The sequence below is a fragment of the Raphanus sativus genome, chromosome 9, assembly GCF_000801105.2.
Source record: "Raphanus sativus cultivar WK10039 chromosome 9, ASM80110v3, whole genome shotgun sequence".
In the NCBI taxonomy this organism is placed as follows: Eukaryota; Viridiplantae; Streptophyta; class Magnoliopsida; order Brassicales; family Brassicaceae; genus Raphanus; species Raphanus sativus.
Window position 1 is genome coordinate 9,800,830 of NC_079519.1, and position 18,254 is coordinate 9,819,083.

The following is an 18,254-nucleotide window of genomic DNA, read 5'->3' on the forward strand; positions in this document are numbered from 1 at the left end:
ATGCCAAACCACACTCAAATAATCTCTGATCACTAATTTAAGCTCTGGTGGGCTTTTGATTATTCTGATGATGATTTCAAACTTCTTAACGGGCCAAGCTCATGAAGGTGTAACTCTTGGCATTAAGCAAACCGATCTCCATATCGGGGTGTACTCGATGAAGCATTCGCTGGATATGTAAAGAGATTGACAACGGTTGATGAGAGGAAAGGGTTCGACGGTGCCAAGTCAAACCCATCGGCGAAACAAAGACTTCTGATGCCTCAAGGCCGCGTCAGACTCCCAAGGAGAGTCGTCGGTATAGGTTTTGATAGAGTAGATAAGGCTATGGCGGAAGATGGAGAGCTCTTCCTTAACAGCTCTCGGTACAGATATGAAGCCTTGGTCAACAGTGTAACCCCACTTACACATGGCTGTAGAGTACCAAGATCCAAAAAGAGAGGAGAGCAGGTTGCAATATGGAGTGACGACCGAGCACTAGGAGTGGTAGAGGCTGTATGGATGGCGGAAGGATTGGTCGGAGAGACATAGATCTGGAGAAGTAAGATGTGACTACCTCGGGCGTTGAAACTTTGACGGTCAGTAGGCAGGTAGAGCGGCTGCAGCACGGATGAAGAGCATGGGGTTTGAAGCTGACAAGCACGGCGGAGCGGTGGGGAACCCCCCAGAAAGTCACGGAGTCGGTGGTTAAGACTCTGAAACAGAAGCACGAACCTCCTCTTTTCACAGAGAGAGACAGTCTCAAGAGAGCGTCGTCGTGAGGGCCATCGAGGATGGAGACATCGAAGGATATCACAACAGTACGAGCAGACAATGGTGAGGAGCAAGAGCTGGACCAGAGATCCTGACGCCGGCGGCCAGAGGCCTCACCGACGTCGAGGAAGAGGATGGTTGACGGCGCCTCGATTCACGAACCAGATAGAGAAAATTAGGACGAACTCTTTAAAAAAAAAAAACTTAAGAACACAACAACAAAGGATGCGCCAGTTACTTTGCATTGGCGCATGCGTAAGGGTTATTGTGGTTGCATGGCTGCTGGTCCTGTACCAGAAACTATTATCCGTTTGCTCGAGCTCCTCTCGTTTCTGGTTCTTGTCCTTGCCTTTACGCGAGAGGTGTGGTGTCTTTATCTCCCGCTTTGTTGTTTCCTTTCGTCTCTCCTTCAGAAACAAAACATGAAGCTTAAAGAGGACTTGACAAAAAAACAATCTCAAAGAGAACATGATCAGGTTCTCTGGTCAAGACCGGATGTTGCTGTGGTTTCATTTGGGCCAGATGGTGTTGCTTGCGACCTGGAGACCTGGATGGTTGAAGAATGATTATCCCAGTGCCGAGACATCTGCTTGGGTGTCTTGGTAGATTCTTCTTCTTCTTTTTCCAGCTTATGAAGATCTTGTTATCAATATTTGTTATCATCACATCCCTTCCCTCTTGGCTTGGAGAGTTCGTCTTTCATTGAAGGTTTCGACATTTGACGGTAAGCATTCCCCACTTGATAGTCTGGTGTACTAGTACGGTAAGCATTCCCCACTTGATAGTCTGGTGTACTAGTGTTTCATTGACCGGGTTGGTTATGAGGATGATGACTTCATCGAGATCCAGTTATTCCGGCGGGAAGACAGCTACGACTGCAAGAGATCTTTCCTTGACATCACATAGTGTTAACATTGTCATGTCCATTAGAAAAATATATCTCTACTTATAGCTTCTATTGGTGTAACCATTGTTCGTTTGTCCAGTTAGAACTGAACATTTTATCAGTTAATTTGATTCGATTTGACTCGAAAAATTTGGATATCCATAAGACTTCGAAGAAAAACAAATATTAAAAAGCAATATTCATTTAAAAAACAACAAATTACAAATACTAAAAAATTTAAAAACGGATATCTGGTCCGTTCTGAGTTTTATTCAAATATATGTATATTTATTATATTAAAATAGAAATCACAATTTCTCATGTGTGATTTTTTTTTTAAAATAGACATTTCTAAAAAATAATATTTCATTTATTCCTTAATCGCATTTTATAGCTTACTAAATCACTCTATTTATACTATAGTAACTATATATTTGCATCATTTTTTAGGAAGGGTCCATTTCTAGGAAGGGTCCAATTTTTCTTCTCTGTCACACACAGTCTAGAAAGCATAACGGTTTTCAATACTTGACTAGCCGATTAGAAAACATAACGGTTTTCAATACTTGACTAGCCGATTAGAAAGCATAACGGTTTTCAATACTTGACTAGCCGATGGTGTATAATATCCAAAAAAGGCAAGATCATGCTTTAAAGCTCTAGAGATGAACGTTTTGGCTTTTTTTTCTTCTTATGCCGTGTTACACAAGCTCGATACTTGGAACACAGCTTAGAAACGAGAACTAGAAGATGTTGTAGCTTAAACCAAAACCTCCACATTACATGGGAACATCTGGATCCAACCTTTTCTGAATAGCAGCTGCACCCTGCGTGTATTAAGACGAAACCAAAAACGTAACATTAAAAACGAAATCAAAACTGATGATGAAGAGGAAAAAAGGTATTTGTATCAAACCTCCATGTCCCCAATCTTGTACAAGTAGACCATTTCTTCCTTAAGCCGAGCTTGTTCCTTCATAGCTTGAGCCTGCCATTAGATTATATAATCAGCGTAAAATTTGTGCAGGCAACCAGATTAATGGCAGAGGAAACAGCAAAGATTTCATAGAAGAAACTGACCATTCCGCCTTCCATTGATCGCTTTAGAGCTAAAACTTCTTCTTCCTTCTGCTTCTCGCGTGCTTCCTGCATCTCTAGCCTGAAAACACGCACACAAACATGCCTTTAAAGCAACCCATCCAGAGCATTTCAATGTATGCTGATCTAAAGTGAGAATCTTTGGTGTACCGGCGTTGCTCCTCGTCATTGAACACAGTCCGTTCACTCTGCCCAGCTTTCTTCAAACCCTTCTTCATCTCTTTCTCCAACTTACGTCTATAGTAACCATCAATGTCATAGTACCTGCAAAAATTCCAAATAGATATGAAATGAACAGCTAATTTTAACAACTACTCAACAACATTCATCAATCCACAACCAAAAGAAAGCTTACTTCTTGGAGGTAAATGTACCAGTATTGTGATCTTCCATGAAACTGTGAAAGAACCAATCAAGTGCACAAAGTTATATCAGAAACGAGAAGAAGAACTTCATACGAACATAAGCTCAGGAGATGCATACTCTTTAAACATTTTCTTCTCTTCCCATGGTGGCAAGCTTTCCAAGTTGACCTATTGGACCAAGCAGACAACCAAAATCAATCCACAAAACAGAGCTAAATGATACATACTACTATGAAGTCCAAAGCAAAATATAAGGTTACAGAGTAGATAGAGCTACCTCTTTTACTTCAAGCAGCCATGCTGTGAACTCTGGTCGTTTATTCCTACATATATGAGTAATGAACAACTTCAATATATGATTTCTATCTAAGGAAAGCAAATACAAGTATGTTAATCTTCATAAAAGACTCAACATTCATATTTCTAGAATTAACATTACATCCGCGAGTATCTATCTATCTAGCTCCATGTTAAAGCCCAAGATTTTCCAAAAAAAAAAAAGAACAGTCTTTACATATATGAGAGTAATCAACAACATCAATAGCTAATTGTATTTCAAAAACAGTAAACGCTAGTATGTTAATATTCATAAATGACTCAACATTTGTAGAACTAACATCACATCCACGAGTATATATCTATTTCTCCATAGTAATGCCCCAAAAGGACAGAGTCTTTACATATATGAGTAATCAGCAACTTCAATAACTAATTGTGTTTCAGAAACAGCAAACACAAGTTTACTAGTCTTTACATAAAGACTAACATTTGTAAAACTAAAATCAGATTCTTGAATATCAGTTTTCGAACTAATCTATCCATCTTGCTCATGTAATAGCTAAAGATTTTCCAAAGAGAAAGAGAAAGAAACAGTACCACATATCAGTCTCTCTGATGACTCCATATTTCCCCCAAGATTCAGTGACAGCTCCTTTCTTGGCCTTCTCAGACTTCTTCTCCTTCTTTCGCTTCTTCTTCTTGCTGCTATCATCTCCATCAACTCCTTTCACCTTCCTTCTCTTCTTCTTCTCTTTCTCTCTCCTCCTTCTCTTCTTATCTCTCTCCTCCCTCTCCCTTCTCTTCCTCTTCCTTCTCCTCCGCTCATCCTCACTCTCACTCTCACTCTCACTCTCACTCTCACTCTCCTCAGAATCAGAATACTCTGACTCCGACTCAGATTCCGATTCCGAGCTACTACTGGAATCATCGTAGCGTCTCCTCCTGCTTCGTCTACTACGAGACCTCCGATCTGATTTCCTTTTCCCTCTCGACTTTCTACTTCTACGTCTCTCTTCCTTCTCCGACTCGGACTCGCTACCACTCTCCAGTCCCGAACCTGAATCGGAGTCTCTGCCGTCTTTTGATTTTCTCTTCGATTCGCGCCGACTCACTTCTTCTTCGACCGGCTTCTTTTCGATACGGCTCGATTTCTCCCGGGATGATTCTCTTCTGTAGTCTTTATCCTCGACGTCGCATCTCGCCTTCTCCGGCGGAGAGTCGTCGCGGTCTCTTCCCATCTCGCAAAATCGCCGGTGAGTTACCCCCTCGACCCAACCCTAGATCGAAGGCGTAATGAAAGGTTTTGAATCCTAAAAGCAATGCGGATTGGGCTGTGATTGACAAAGCCCATTTCTAGACATTGTCGTTGAAGAAGGCCCAGTAGTAGTAGTAACAACGTGACCGTGGCTATGTTACATGGAAACGGAAGCGGGTACGTGGAAGCGGAAGCGTATGGAAACGCAGAAGCAGAATTTTTTAAAAAACTAGGAAACGGGTACGTGTTGGAAGCGTATATCTATATATAAGTATATATATTAAAATATAAGATAATCTTATAAAATTTAGGACTAAAAGTTATATAATTTAGATTTAAAATAAAGCATTTATTCATTTATAATATTTTAAAATATTTCATGTCAAAACTGTGAAAATACACATAAATTAAGTTTAAAAGATAATTTACACAATATATTTGCATATAAGATATACTGTACCTTTTAATAAAAACTTCAATGCATAAAGATAATTTATAGTATTGTTTTTAATATTTGTATATTTCTATTCACTCATTTTCTTTACTATTAAAATTTTGATTTTATATAAATTAAAACTATAATTTTATAGTTTTATTGATTTATGACATTGTGGTTTTTTAAGAAACGGAAGCGTGATTCCAAAATAGAATCGTAAGCTTCCAATGTGTTACTTAAGAGAATATTTCAGAAGCGTTTTGGAATCGAGATTCCGTAAGCTTCTGTGAGATTCTGATTCCAATTCCGATTCCGAAGCGGGAAACGGACGTTCGATAAAGCTTCCGTGCAACCCAGGACCGTGGTTTGTTTGGTTATACAACCACCAAATGAAATGGTGGATTCTCTGAAATACTACGGCACACTTTTACAGAGTTATTATAAAAATCTATCTATATACCCAAGTATTATTAACCAAAACAACACATACATATATATATATATATAAAATCCGGATGAGGTTTAGGAAGTTGCACATAGAAGCGGTTGGAATCCTCTTCTAGGGACATTGAACAGATATTGAAAGTTCATTTCATGAAAACGGCAGACATGTTTGTTCTTGAGCAGAAAATGTGTACCACTGAAGTAAGAGAAGCTGGAATATTGGAGAAGTTGAAGAGGCTGTAGTAGTAGGTAGCGGTTGGGAGTTTTAACTCTGGAGGAGTTTGAGATGTGTGATGGGACATCACAGATGACAGATCGTTCTTGAGCTGCTGAGGAGGAGGCAGAATGTTGAAGATAAGGACTCTGTCGAGTTGAATTCCAACGTTGGTGGAAGCAGAGTAGCTAAGCATTGACGGAGAGGGAGCTGTCTAAACTGTGAAGAGTACAGAGAGTGTTCCTCGTACTGTGGAAACACATGTAGAGAGTTCACTACCACTTTTCAAGAGGTAGTTTGCTAGTGCTTCTTTAATGTTGAAACCAACTACCTTCAGTGTTCAATAACTCAAACTGTCCACCAACTGAAATCCTAAACGGAACAATATCTTAAACTTAATTTAACAAATGTCAATAACACCTTACATAAATTTAGAAACTACTCAAAACTGATGGTAAATTTTTAATTTGTTACAACAGCGTTATATCTGTTTTTACCAAATTATAATTTACACTGAAAGGCTGAGGCCTCCTCTTTCATACTTACTTATTCTTCCGTCTTCTTTTCTTCGAACTCGGTTCTTCTTCTTCATCATCATCATCATCCACCACCTTCTTCTTGCTCTTGCTCTTACTCTTCTTCTTCCGAGACGACTCTTTAGTGGTTACCTTACCAGGAGTGTCAACTAGTACAGGAGTACTGTCTCCATTCACAGCATCCCCTCTTGGGAACGAGCCTTCCTCGTCTTCCTCGAGTTGCCAGTTGCAGAAAAGCCCTCCATTGCTTTTGCCGCTAGCCGACATTGGCAACGGCTCTCCTGCCCCGGGAAGCAAGCTGTTGAAAGTGACGTCCCCGTTTTTCCCACCTTTGCGCTCTAACAGGATCCGGTCTGGTCTGATTATTGTGCCGAGAATGCTTCGGTTCGGTCCTAAAGCTAGAATAGCTTTCGTGTTTGTTAAAGTAGACAAGGCCATTGCAAACGCTGAACGAATCTGCAAGAAAGAACTCGTTTTTTTTTTAATAAGCATATATCCACCTTGTTAAAAGTATAAAATAATTTTCTAACAAGTGTGAAGAGAACCTGAAAGTAGTTGAATGAGCTCTTGCCAATGTCATTCTCTGGTGTCTGGTTAGCCAAATAAAACATAAAGAAACCAGTTCATCTTTTATCTGTTACATTCTAACGCTTGTGTTTATACAAAACCAAAGCTCGTTGATAACTGACCTCTGGATCCTCGATAGAGATGAGCCCTGGCCGGGCTTGGTTCAGGAAACTGGAGAGACAAAAAACAAAAAGGACAAAGGTAAACTCTCTAAAAGACGCAAAAGGTAGACGCAAAAGGTATAGCCAATAAAGATGAGAATCAAGTCCAGTGTCGGTTTAGTTAGTGAGTTACCCTTTGTTGGACTTTGAAAAGAAAGAACCTCCCTTCTTGCAAGATACACCCACATCAGCGGTGTTTAACTTTCTCCCATAAAAGTCAAAGAACTTAACCTACAGTAAGGACAAAGAAGAAAGAAAGATCTTATAGCCAACAATACAATCATAAGCTTCGAGTAGCAATGACAAGAACATACCAACAGAACTCCCAAGTTATGCTCTGGTGGGCTTCGACCATCTTTGAGGTACTGTTTCATAAAATAAACAAAAGGTACAAAGTAAGTCCAGTTTTCAAGAATTTTTTTTTCTCTTTTATTCGGAAAGTGAAGGAGGTCTGGTAATGTGAGATTTTAAGTAACCACTGTTACCTTGAGAAATGCGATGAGCATTGCTAAAAGTGCATATGAACCAATCCCACCACTGTACACCTGCCAAAAAACAATAAATACAATTATTGAAAGTTTGGGACTGCGAAGAAGGATGATCTATACGAAAGCAAAAACTATTTCCAGACCTCATTGAGTTCTCTCTGCTGTAGAAATACTTTAAGAATTAGACACAGCGGTCGTAGAGGAGGCAACTTTAATACAGCATCCTGAAACGTCAGAACATGATAAGCTGGTAAAAATATACTATTATTTAGCTGAAATCACAAAAAAAATTATGAGCAACAAGAATATCATAAACCTGTATAAACTCAGCAGCCTTTGGTCCATTCTCCATATCAAAACTGCAAACCCAATGCCAAACTTAATAACTGATAGTAACTTCACATAACTCATTGACAAAAGTCATATGCAGAAGCTTTCTTATCAAACATAAACCACGAAGGCTTTTGCAGCAATTGTCTAGTAGGTAAATAATAATAACCTTAGATCAAATGAGATACTGCTTTTCTTCTCGACAAACTTGATAATTGGTACACGAGCCCTAGCAATCACCTGCACAAAATCAGAAATCTAACTATGAGACACGATCCTTCTCTCTGAGACACTGACATGTTATCATAAGAGAGAAAAAAAAAATACCTGCATACTCTTTGCAATCCCCCTTTGTGACAATGCTCTGGAGAGTGCTTTCAGACCTAGTTGAGGATTTGTGATACCGGACTCCAATATGACAACCTTTATATTTCAAGCCAAAAGTTTAAAAAAAAAAAACATTTGGATATCTGTTCGACACACAAATAGTCTACAGCATTCTTATAAACCTAACAAGAATGAACACTTACATCGATATCACTTGTTGGAAGATAAAGCCCGGTTTTGTATGAACCAAAAACTTCTACCTGCAGCAGAGAGAGAGAATACACATTTGAATGAAACTCTACTCAGAGAAAGCTTAAGCTTTTCATATGGTAACTTACCTTGCAATCAGGCCAGATATACTGAATAACACTACGAACACTATCCATAGCTGCATCACGCTGAGCTTTCTCTTCTAGAGTTGGTAAGAGAAACTCGCTGAAATCAACTATCTCTGCAACACCAAAAAAGAGAATCAACAAAAAAAACTCTCAACTTTCGAATTTATTTAATTATTATCAAAAATTTAACCTTTATGGAGTTGAAGCATTGGGATCTTGGAACAGCTCTTCTCGTTAAACCAGTTAGTCTCCAATCTGGGCTCTTCAGCTTCTTTCTCTTTCCTCCTCTTTCTGCTCTTCTTCGATGCCGCCACAACCGGCGTAACAAACTCGTCGCCGTTCTCGTTCTCCCCGGCGTCGGCGTCGACGTCCAGTGAGAAGAAATCCACCGTTTCTGATTCAACCGGAGCTGTGGTCTCGGTTAGATCGGAGATCTCGTTGCGGAAAACAGAATAGTTGTGAGATTCGTCGAGGGTGGGTGGGGACTGGTTCGTGTCTGAGAGGCTGAGTGGAGGAAGAGCGTCGTATACGAAAGCCTGAGCTTCAGGCTCCATTGGAGATTGGCGGAGGCTGAATCTGGGGTTTAGGGTTTTCACGCCGCCGTGGATGGTACAGAACCAAAATTAATGTATGTGTCCGAACTGAAGAAGGAAATAAAGGGGGGAAATAATCCTTAAATAAATAATGGTTTTATTTCTGCGTAAAAACCCTCCGACCAACGAGAAGAAGATATTCAAGACCGGTTTTGTTTGGTTCTATCGAATTTTTATTAATAGCTCGGTTACGAATGGTTTATGATTTTTTTTCCATAAATCGAACTTTGGTTTTGAAACGGTTTAGATATGTTTTTCTTTGGTTCAGGTCCACTCGGGTAATTTAATTGAAAACCGATAATATAGAGGGAAAATTGCCAAATGTGACTCACAACTTGATTTCAAATGCAAAAGTAAACTCAAACATGAATCAAATGCAAAAGTGACTTTAGGAAATATTGAAATTACAACATGCCCCTTGTGTAGAAACAAAAAAAAAACAAAATGCTTTTTACGTTTCTACCAGAAGACTTACAAGTTAGTCGTTTGGTATTGTTTTTAAAAAAAAAAATTAAAAAATTTGTAAAAAATATTTTGATAAGTGAAAAATAAAAATCATATAACTAACATATGTTTTAAGTGATATAAATTAAGATATAACAAAAGTGAATTGTTTTCGACATAGATGAGTGAAAATAGTGAGTGTTGAAAGTAGTGAGTGCCAACATATGTTGTAGTATTGTATGTGTTCTTAGGGTTAGATTTTGGAAAGCATAAAAGTATTTTTGAAAAATATGAAATTTACCCAAATGTGTTTATTTCTGTGTATAGTAATCACTAAGCAAGTTTAATTTGATTTTATAACGTGTTTAGTTAGTTAATTTTAGTCAATTTAGTTTAGGGGTTAAATTTAGGGTCTGGACGACTTACTAGTAAGTCGTCTGGTGAATATATTTACGGTAGACGACTTACTAGTAAGTCAGGTGATGTATAGTATTCCACAAACGACTTACCAGTAAGTCTTGCAAACCGGACCCCTAACCGGATATTTACTGGACATATATAAGATGATTTTTTTTTATTCACTGTTTCGCGAAATTCAGAAAAAAACCCTAACGCCGTTTCTCTCAAAACCCTAAAGACGATTTAAAAGACGATTTCCGTCGATTCTCTCTAATCCATCGTTCTCACCGCCGATTATATCTCCGCCGTTATCACCGACGTTCTAAGCACCGTTCTCACCGCCGCTTCCTCTATTTCAGATTTGAGAAGAAACCCTAACGCCGCTTCCTCTATTTCAGATTTGAGAGGAAACCCTAACGCCGTTTCTCCCTAAACCATAACACCGTTTCTCTGTAAACCTAGCGCCGTTTCGTGTCTCGTTCTCTCCGCCGGTTCTCTGTAAACCCTAGCGCCGAGACTCCCAGAGGCGTCTCGCCGAACTCCGCCGCCGGTAAGTTATTGAGAACATAAAACGTTGTCTCTATCTATAGTCGTTCTGACCGCGCTTCTTAATTTGTCGTCTATTTTGGCAGATCTATAACCGCTGTGTCGAAGGCGACTATATCTTCTCCGAATTTTCAGGTGGGCTTTGAACTGTTCTATTGGATGTCTTGGAAGACTTTGCGGAAGACTTAAATATAAGCCAGACGACTTAATACAAGTCGTCTGGAAAGTCTTCCAAACTTATAACTTGAACTTCAATACTAGATGGTTGTCTGTTTGAGATGGTTGTTGTCTTTGATTGTTTTTGTCTTTGATTGTTTCTGTCTTTGATTGTTTTGCAGACAAAAATATGGATATTCCAAAACTCCCCCGGAGGAAATATACATTAGGGAAAGAGTCCAACCCAATTAAGAGCATTTCGTATCACACGGATTGTACGACGTTGCATCATGCTTTAGAGGAGGCTCTTGATCATCGAGAATATGAAGCGCTGAAGGAGTCGAAGTTGAGAGTTTTCATCAAGTTCCAAGAGTTGGGATTTGGTTGGGCTTCAAGGCTGGTTCACTTCATGCTCGGTTTCCAGCTCGACATAAAGAAGAAGTATGAGCTGGAGTGTCTCGTTGGTCCAGAACCGCTGAGGTTTTCACTGATAGAGTTTGAAAAGCTCACTGGTCTAAACTGTGAGTACATCGAGGACCTTGAGAGTCTGTACTGTCTTGCTACGCCGGAGATGTCTGCTTTCTGGGCGAAGTTGGGAGTTAATATCAATGCTGGGCCATCTACTGACCAGATAATAGCAGCACTCAAGAGATGCAAAAAGTGGTCTCGGGATGATCGCAAGCGGCTCGCGTACCTTGCCATCTTCGCTGGATACATTGAAGGGAAAAAGGTCATCTCCACAGACTCTATGCTCATATCCAAGTTAAAATCTTCTTCAGCCATTGCAACAAATTCAGCATGTGTCGAACCTTCACTCAAAAAAAACATTCTCCTCTTTTGGAATCATCAACCACAAAATCCCAACAGCCTTCTTTCCACAACCATTCTCCATACACTGCAGGTAACCGACGTATCATCTGCAAAAAATCAAAAATAAAAACACATTAGCTAGAAACTTTGATTAACATGAAGTGATGTTGGTAAACTCTTAAATATCACCAATTATGTTATAAATTTAATTCAGTAGCTCCAATATTGATTAATATACATGAATTGATAAAAAAATGTAAAAAAAATCTTTATAGTTTTGGAGAAAATGAAAGTTTACTAAATATTGACGCAGACGACTTACTGGTAAGTCATCTAGAATACTTAGACGACTTACAAGTAAGTCGTCCGAAGAGGTCATTTTGGCAATTGACTTTAAGCTGGACGACTTACAAGTAAGTCGTCCAGTTTTGTTTGTTAAAAAAAAAACACCAGCCGACTTACTTGTAAGTCGTCTCGGATAAACGGGTTACTTTTGCATTTGACCGAATTGTGTTAGAAAAATTGACTTTTCTTAGACGACTTACTAGTAAGTCGTCTCTGGGAAAACAAAAAACTCAATATTTTATTAAAACGAGATGACTTACTTGTAAGTCGTCTCATGTTAGTTTAAAATTCGAAAATAAAACTGAAATTTTTATTTTTTCAACACGACTTAAACGGAAGTCGTCCAGATAGACGACTTACACGGAAGTCGTCTGAGATAAGCAAGGTTTGACCAGAATCTCAGAATAAAATCTGGACGAATTTACTTATCCTGGACGACCTTCAAGTAAGTCTTCTGACTGGACGACCTTCAAGTAAGTCTTCTGACTGGACGATCTTCAAGTAAATCGTCTGGGAGAAAATAAATATTTAAGTTGTTTTTCCAATTGCAAAACTGACCTGAGACGACTTACCAGTAAGTCGTCTAGCTTTAATAAAATATTGATTTTTTTGGTTTCCCCAGAGACGACTTACTAGTAAGTCGTCTGGGAAAAGTCAAATATCTGACACAATTCGGTCAAATGCAAAAGTAACCCGTTTATCCTAGACGACTTACTAGTAAGTCGTCTAGGATATTCTCGGGTTTTTTTTCTAAACAAAGAAAGATGGACGACTTACAAGTAAGTCGTCTCTTTGTCCAGAAGACTTAACCGTAAGTCTTCTACAGCCAGACGACTTACAGGTAAGTCTTCTACGCGGACAGATCTGGAAATTTTTCCAATTTCATACATTAAATTAGTGAGATGACTTCTTTACCATACAGAAGTCTTCTCCAAACACCCATAACCTTAAACGAGAGTAACCCACCAAGAATAGTAAGCTTGAATGTCTTTATCAACAAAAAAAAATTTAAAATCAAAAGCTTGAGTTTTTTGGATGAATATGGAGACAAAGTGAAAGAGATGTTGTTTTCGGTTCATAACAATTGAGAGAGAGACAGTAAATCGATTTCAGGTGCATTAACAGCTTCAAATTGGTTGTTCATGGTAGTTGGGGTATTGAAGGCGATGGCAATCTTGTAAATACTTGAAGATGATGAGATTGAGAGAGTAAAATGATCATTTTCGAAAAACATAAAAAAAAAATTAATGGCATTTTCGTAAATACTGTGAACATGTAGGGTGAATAGGGCAAAAGAAAAAAAAAAGGTTACTTTTGCGTTTGACTTTGAGTTTTGAGTCAATTTTGCAAAAAACCCTAATATAGAACCAAACTTTTTTTGTATTTGGTTTAGATTGGATACACCAAATTAATTATAACTATTTCAAAATATCCCAAATCCTAGCATAGTAGCATGTAACATATTATTCGAGATTTGGGATATTTTGAAATAGTTATAATTAAATATTGGTTTAGTTCTAACAAACTAAATATTGGTTCAGTTCTAACAAACTAAATATTGGTTCAATAGTTGACATTTTTCGGTCATTTGTTTATTTTGAAATAAAGTGTTCCATTTTAACAAAAACAGCTAAAAACATTTGTATATTTTTGTTTAGGCATAACTCACATATTCAAATTTATAATTATATTTTGAAATAATTTTGGTTATTTCAGATATGTATATAATTTACAATTTGAGTATGTAAATTATGTTTCGGAATTTCATATATTTATTTGATTTTCAGTTCAAATCTCATATTTAAAATGTTTTTTTCTTAAATCATTGGAGTACTTATGACTGTCTACTTAGGTAGGATTCCTTTAATCCGGTTTAGTTTGGTTGCCTCGCCTCCACCGCCGTGAATTTTGTTAAACCAAGTTAAATTAGTAGAGACATTAGTTTTCTAAATTAATTACTGCGGCTTTTCAAGTTGTAGCTCCAGAAATTAATCATGTCCAGGCGATTATGTATGCTTGTTATACATGTTTCTACTCAAAACACTCCTACAAACTTACATTCCTCTAAATCAATCCTCACAACCGCGACTCAGCTCATCTTAATGAGTATGTATATCTTATATCATTCTCTTCTCACTGGCAATGAAGAGGATCTCGAGAGCGGCTCCACAGATTCTGGTCTTAGATCTGGGGTCGTTGCTGAAGAAATAGAGACACATCGAAGAAGAGGTGTTCCAACTCTACTTGAAGATTCATTAGGTACAGAAGAAGAAGCATTACGAGGTTGGACTGGCTGTAACTCTAGCTCAGTACCTTGTTGTTGTTGATGATAAGTTTCAACAACATCAAGCACTTGATGGTCATATTCTTCAATAGATGCAACCGTGCTTGTTTCTGTTCTAACAGTTGAATCATCACCGTAATAACCATGTCTTCTTTTCTTTCTTGTCGCTTTTCCCCAACCTTTAATCGTGTCTCTTATCCTCTGAGGTATCAGAGCCGCTTTATAGTTGGTTCCCATCTAGGAGTCAAACCGATGAAACAATCCATTAGGAAACTATCAAAAGTCAGAAAGCTTCAGTTGACTTTCTCAATTACCTGAGCAACCAATGCATATAGTGGCAGTGTGCTGTAACTGCATAGAAACTGTCCAGCAAAACTACAAAGAGGAACTCAATTACTTTAATTCATATGCGCAACCAGTCTATAGGCTATCAGGGGAAAGAAAAATGGTTTCATTACCCTAAAGTAAGTCGAAAGTAGACAAGGAGATGATTCTTAAGGAAGCAAGAGTTGTAACCGAACTGCCACTGAAGAAAAAAATCAAGAACAAATGTATTGCAAGTTCAAAAACAAATCTATAGGCCTACAAAAGATCAATTTGTTATATGGTTTCTTTGCATACCCAGAACCAGAAGAATGAAGCCAGTTCAAAAGAATTCTGTTGGAGAATGGAAAGCAATTAGCTGCAAGTTTTATTCAAGACTCTGACCATGGGACCTAGGGATGTGAAGGAAAGATATTGCAAACCTGGAATAGAATGAAATGGATGAGGAACAAGAGCAGTTCTGGTTTATTGAACCAAAAGAGTTCATCTCTAGGTCTCAGCTTAACTCCAGAAGGATATTTTGTTAAACCAGCATTCTCCAATGCCAAAGTTGCTATCACATGTTGCAGCTTGGTACCAACCAAAAGAACAAGCTGGAAAACAAAATTGGAGTTGAAATTTTACTAAAGCTGCCATGTTCTGAAATTAAATGAAAATGTATTTCTTACAGTGACAGGTATGATTGCTATCCAGAAATAGAGATTTGATCCTGCAGTATCAAGAGGCAAATATTTAAAATCAAATCCCATCATATGAAAGATTTTTCACTATTGGACTATAAGAAAACATAAAATGATATCATCTGTCTTTTGATTTGATTTTGTCAAACCTTTTATGTTGAAGAGCATGAAAGCAACTACAAACCCCCAAAGCGGCCCACTGTAGAAGATCATTGAAGAAAAACTATTCAGTTAATAGTCAATACCAGTATCATTTGTGGTAGACAAAGTAGCATAGTGAAATAGTTAAGCACAAGATGTCTCTGAACTTGATAAATATAAAGCTTAAGTTTGATATATCACACAATGTTTCTGCAAGACAAGGTAGCTCACCTTACACCTACTATCCTTTGGAACTCTTCCTCCATAGAGCGAATCATGTAGCTGTGAAAATCGTACTTTAATGTGAGGTGGTGATTCTGCTCATAAAAGAAAGAAAAAGGAGAAACAACATCAATTAATTATATATATATATAGTTGTAGCATTATTGTCACTCATACAACCAGAGTGGAAAGTGCAAAGGTGCATATGGCACAGAGTATCACTCACCACAATGAATCCCTTCCGGAGAGTAAGATAGTCAGAACGAACAACAGAGTGTCCGAATTGCCTGAAGAAACATGTCTGCACACATAACAACCGAAGACATCTCAGTCTATATGAACCAGTAACACAGACAATGTATACTAAGTGAATTCCAAAACTATCACCTTAGCTTGGTGAATATATACCAATCTGGTTTATTCAAACTTCATCATAAAGACAATAGTTTGGTCTTGACAAAGATCAAGAAAATAAAGAAATGCATATTTACAGTTTGTCTTCGTATTTTTATAGAGAAAGGAGGTTGAAATGTACCACCCATATAAGCAATTTATTCTTGGCCAGAGGAGCAGATGTATGATACTGAACAAATGTTGTTTGCCTTTTTAATACTTTTTTCCTTGTCAACGCTGCGTCCAAAAAGAAAAACAAATTATAAATCTTTCCCCAAGGGAGACATGAACACTGAATAATCAATAATTAAACCACATCAACGAGCAATCATATAAAGCATAATGCTCTAAACATCATTATAATGAGGACACTGTCAATACAGAGTAACAGCACTTGAAACTGTATAAGACAGCAGACTCATTCGCGCTCACCAGTTAAGAAATCATGTCGATCTATGCGAGCTACATCTTCCCAGATCCTCCAACTATGAATCTGGATAAGAGAAGCATGCCCAATCAAACATGTTAAAAAAACAGAGGTTCTTCCAAGATCTAACACTACTGAGTTGCTTATATTTTTGGAGAAGCTAGAACTTCAGCTGATGAAGAAAAGGAGATGCAACCTTGACGATGGCAAGGAGCATGGTCAAGCAGCTGTAAGTAACATGAGTAACCGCCATTATAAAGATGAAGCGATGCAGCTGTTCTAGGCCTTCGTATGAAACAAACGGCTCATGCCCCTGCAAGATTTGAATGTAGTCCCTTAGAAATGACCAGCATATTCTCTATCTAAATGCTATTGTAAACCATTTAAGTATACCTCGCTGCAAGTGGCACGCTGGTGAATGCCTTCTTCCCCCAGCCTTCTTCGCCTAAAGATGTCGAAAAAGAAGGATTTGGTCAAAAGATTCCTCTGGACAGATGATTCGTTTTCAAGTTCTTCCTCTTTAATCTCGGATCTTGTACAAGGAACGAATCTGACGTTGTAGAAACTTGAAGGGACACATATGTTGGCTATGGTGCTAGATGTAGCTGTCAGAAGAAGTGATATGAAGCCAAGCAGCATCAACTCTGACCAAAAAAAAGAAACAAAAATATATATTAGGAAACCAAACACACACAAATGATCAATCATGAAAAAAGTGTTTGGATAATCAAAAGAAAACCTTCTTTCATCTTCTCCAAAGCAGCAAACAAAGGTTTCCTCTTTGTCTTCCTCAACCACTATGCCCAAAACAAAAACAAGCGATTGAGAAGAAAAAAAAAAAGAAAAGAGGTTGAAGATGATGAGACATATGAATGGAGGGTACTCACTGTGCTAAGACGATAGGTGGAACGCTCAACGATGAGGGAAACAACGACGAAGACAGTCAAGACTAGAGCAACAGACCAAGTAGGAGATAAAGCCAAGGATCTGTCGTTTGACTCTGCTCCGTTTTCTTCTCCTTCTCCCATTGGATTTATTTTTTAGACAACTCAACTTTCTAAAAATTGCAACTAAACTTACCGAAAAATAAGATCACTCATAACTTTCTTAACATGTTTACCAAAAAAAAAAAAGTAACAATCGATCGAAACCAAGTAAGATTGATATCCTGTGGTGAGATTTGTCGACTGCAGTGAAGCTCCAGAAAATCAATCAATTATTCAGCGGCAGAGCGTTGTTGAGAGAGAGATGTTTTGTTGAAGGTGAATACAGTATGAATTTGGATTATAGAAAAATATAATTAATTTTTTTAGAAGTAGAAAACAAAAGCTGTGTTCAGGTCACAACTGGTTGACTTCATGTGCAGATGGTTAGTTGTGCCAAGTGCGTAGATTTGTGTTATCGAGCCGACCAAACGAAAATAAATAATAAATGTTGACAAGGAAAGGAGGAAAAACAAAGCGAAGAAGATTCTGACAGATACCCGAAAACAACCTTCCTCAACTTCACATGATAAGATACTCTCTTCTCGCTTTTCACTCTTATGGGACCTACCTCCTTTTTCTGGTTCCATTTTGTTTTCTTCGTAAACTATTTGTAGATCTTAATCACCTTTTTTGCTTATAAACACTTAGCTTAATTGCTAGGTTACATGGATGTTCCGTCCAAATTCAATTTCCTGTTCCATGTTTGGAAAACATATTTTTAGAACGTAAGTATAGTTTCATGGAAAGGAGGAAGAACTTTTAATTTGTTTAATTTTCGTTCACGAAAGTATTGTATAAGAGTTATTCTTGGGTTCACCCCTAGAGTGAATATAGAGGTTCACCCAACCAATAGAAATCACTCATTTCACAATTGATATCTTTTAAATAAGGAAACAAAATATTATCAAGTTATTTTAATGTTCAAAAAAGAAAAAAAATGTTATTTTATGCTTTAAAATAAATAAAATAAAAACAAATATAAATAATAGTAGTTACAAAAAGTGATTTAAAAAATATATTTTAACAT

The 18,254-nt window shown here is 37.8% G+C and overlaps 3 protein-coding genes across 3 annotated transcripts; all 3 read right to left on the reverse strand.

Annotated features, from left to right (window-relative positions):
• Positions 1 to 2,184: 2,184 nt before the first annotated feature.
• LOC108833535 (DEAD-box ATP-dependent RNA helicase 42) lies at positions 2,185 to 4,672 on the reverse strand. Its single transcript, XM_018606946.2, has 8 exons — positions 3,979 to 4,672; positions 3,380 to 3,425; positions 3,221 to 3,270; positions 3,093 to 3,134; positions 2,888 to 3,001; positions 2,720 to 2,798; positions 2,556 to 2,627; positions 2,185 to 2,466 (listed from the first exon to the last, which is right to left on the reverse strand). Exons 1-8 carry the CDS (start codon positions 4,617 to 4,619, stop codon positions 2,419 to 2,421), a joined length of 1,092 nt encoding a protein of 363 aa, XP_018462448.1. The 5' UTR covers positions 4,620 to 4,672; the 3' UTR covers positions 2,185 to 2,418.
• A 1,423-nt stretch (positions 4,673 to 6,095) lies between these two features.
• LOC108828461 (uncharacterized) lies at positions 6,096 to 9,133 on the reverse strand. Its single transcript, XM_056994159.1, has 13 exons — positions 8,668 to 9,133; positions 8,478 to 8,590; positions 8,343 to 8,399; positions 8,140 to 8,235; positions 7,982 to 8,052; positions 7,799 to 7,841; positions 7,626 to 7,706; positions 7,480 to 7,539; positions 7,309 to 7,359; positions 7,128 to 7,225; positions 6,956 to 7,004; positions 6,812 to 6,856; positions 6,096 to 6,722 (listed from the first exon to the last, which is right to left on the reverse strand). Exons 1-13 carry the CDS (start codon positions 9,029 to 9,031, stop codon positions 6,273 to 6,275), a joined length of 1,578 nt encoding a protein of 525 aa, XP_056850139.1. The 5' UTR covers positions 9,032 to 9,133; the 3' UTR covers positions 6,096 to 6,272.
• A 4,575-nt stretch (positions 9,134 to 13,708) lies between these two features.
• Positions 13,709 to 17,636, reverse strand: LOC108828460 (MLO-like protein 11). Its single transcript, XM_018602166.2, has 15 exons — positions 17,129 to 17,636; positions 16,981 to 17,038; positions 16,635 to 16,885; positions 16,438 to 16,554; positions 16,247 to 16,307; positions 15,957 to 16,051; positions 15,648 to 15,722; positions 15,431 to 15,516; positions 15,208 to 15,257; positions 15,047 to 15,087; positions 14,801 to 14,971; positions 14,676 to 14,711; positions 14,513 to 14,580; positions 14,369 to 14,429; positions 13,709 to 14,291 (listed from the first exon to the last, which is right to left on the reverse strand). The coding sequence occupies exons 1-15, from the start codon at positions 17,267 to 17,269 to the stop codon at positions 13,893 to 13,895; spliced, it is 1,710 nt and encodes a 569-aa protein (XP_018457668.2). The 5' UTR covers positions 17,270 to 17,636; the 3' UTR covers positions 13,709 to 13,892.
• Positions 17,637 to 18,254: the final 618 nt, after the last annotated feature.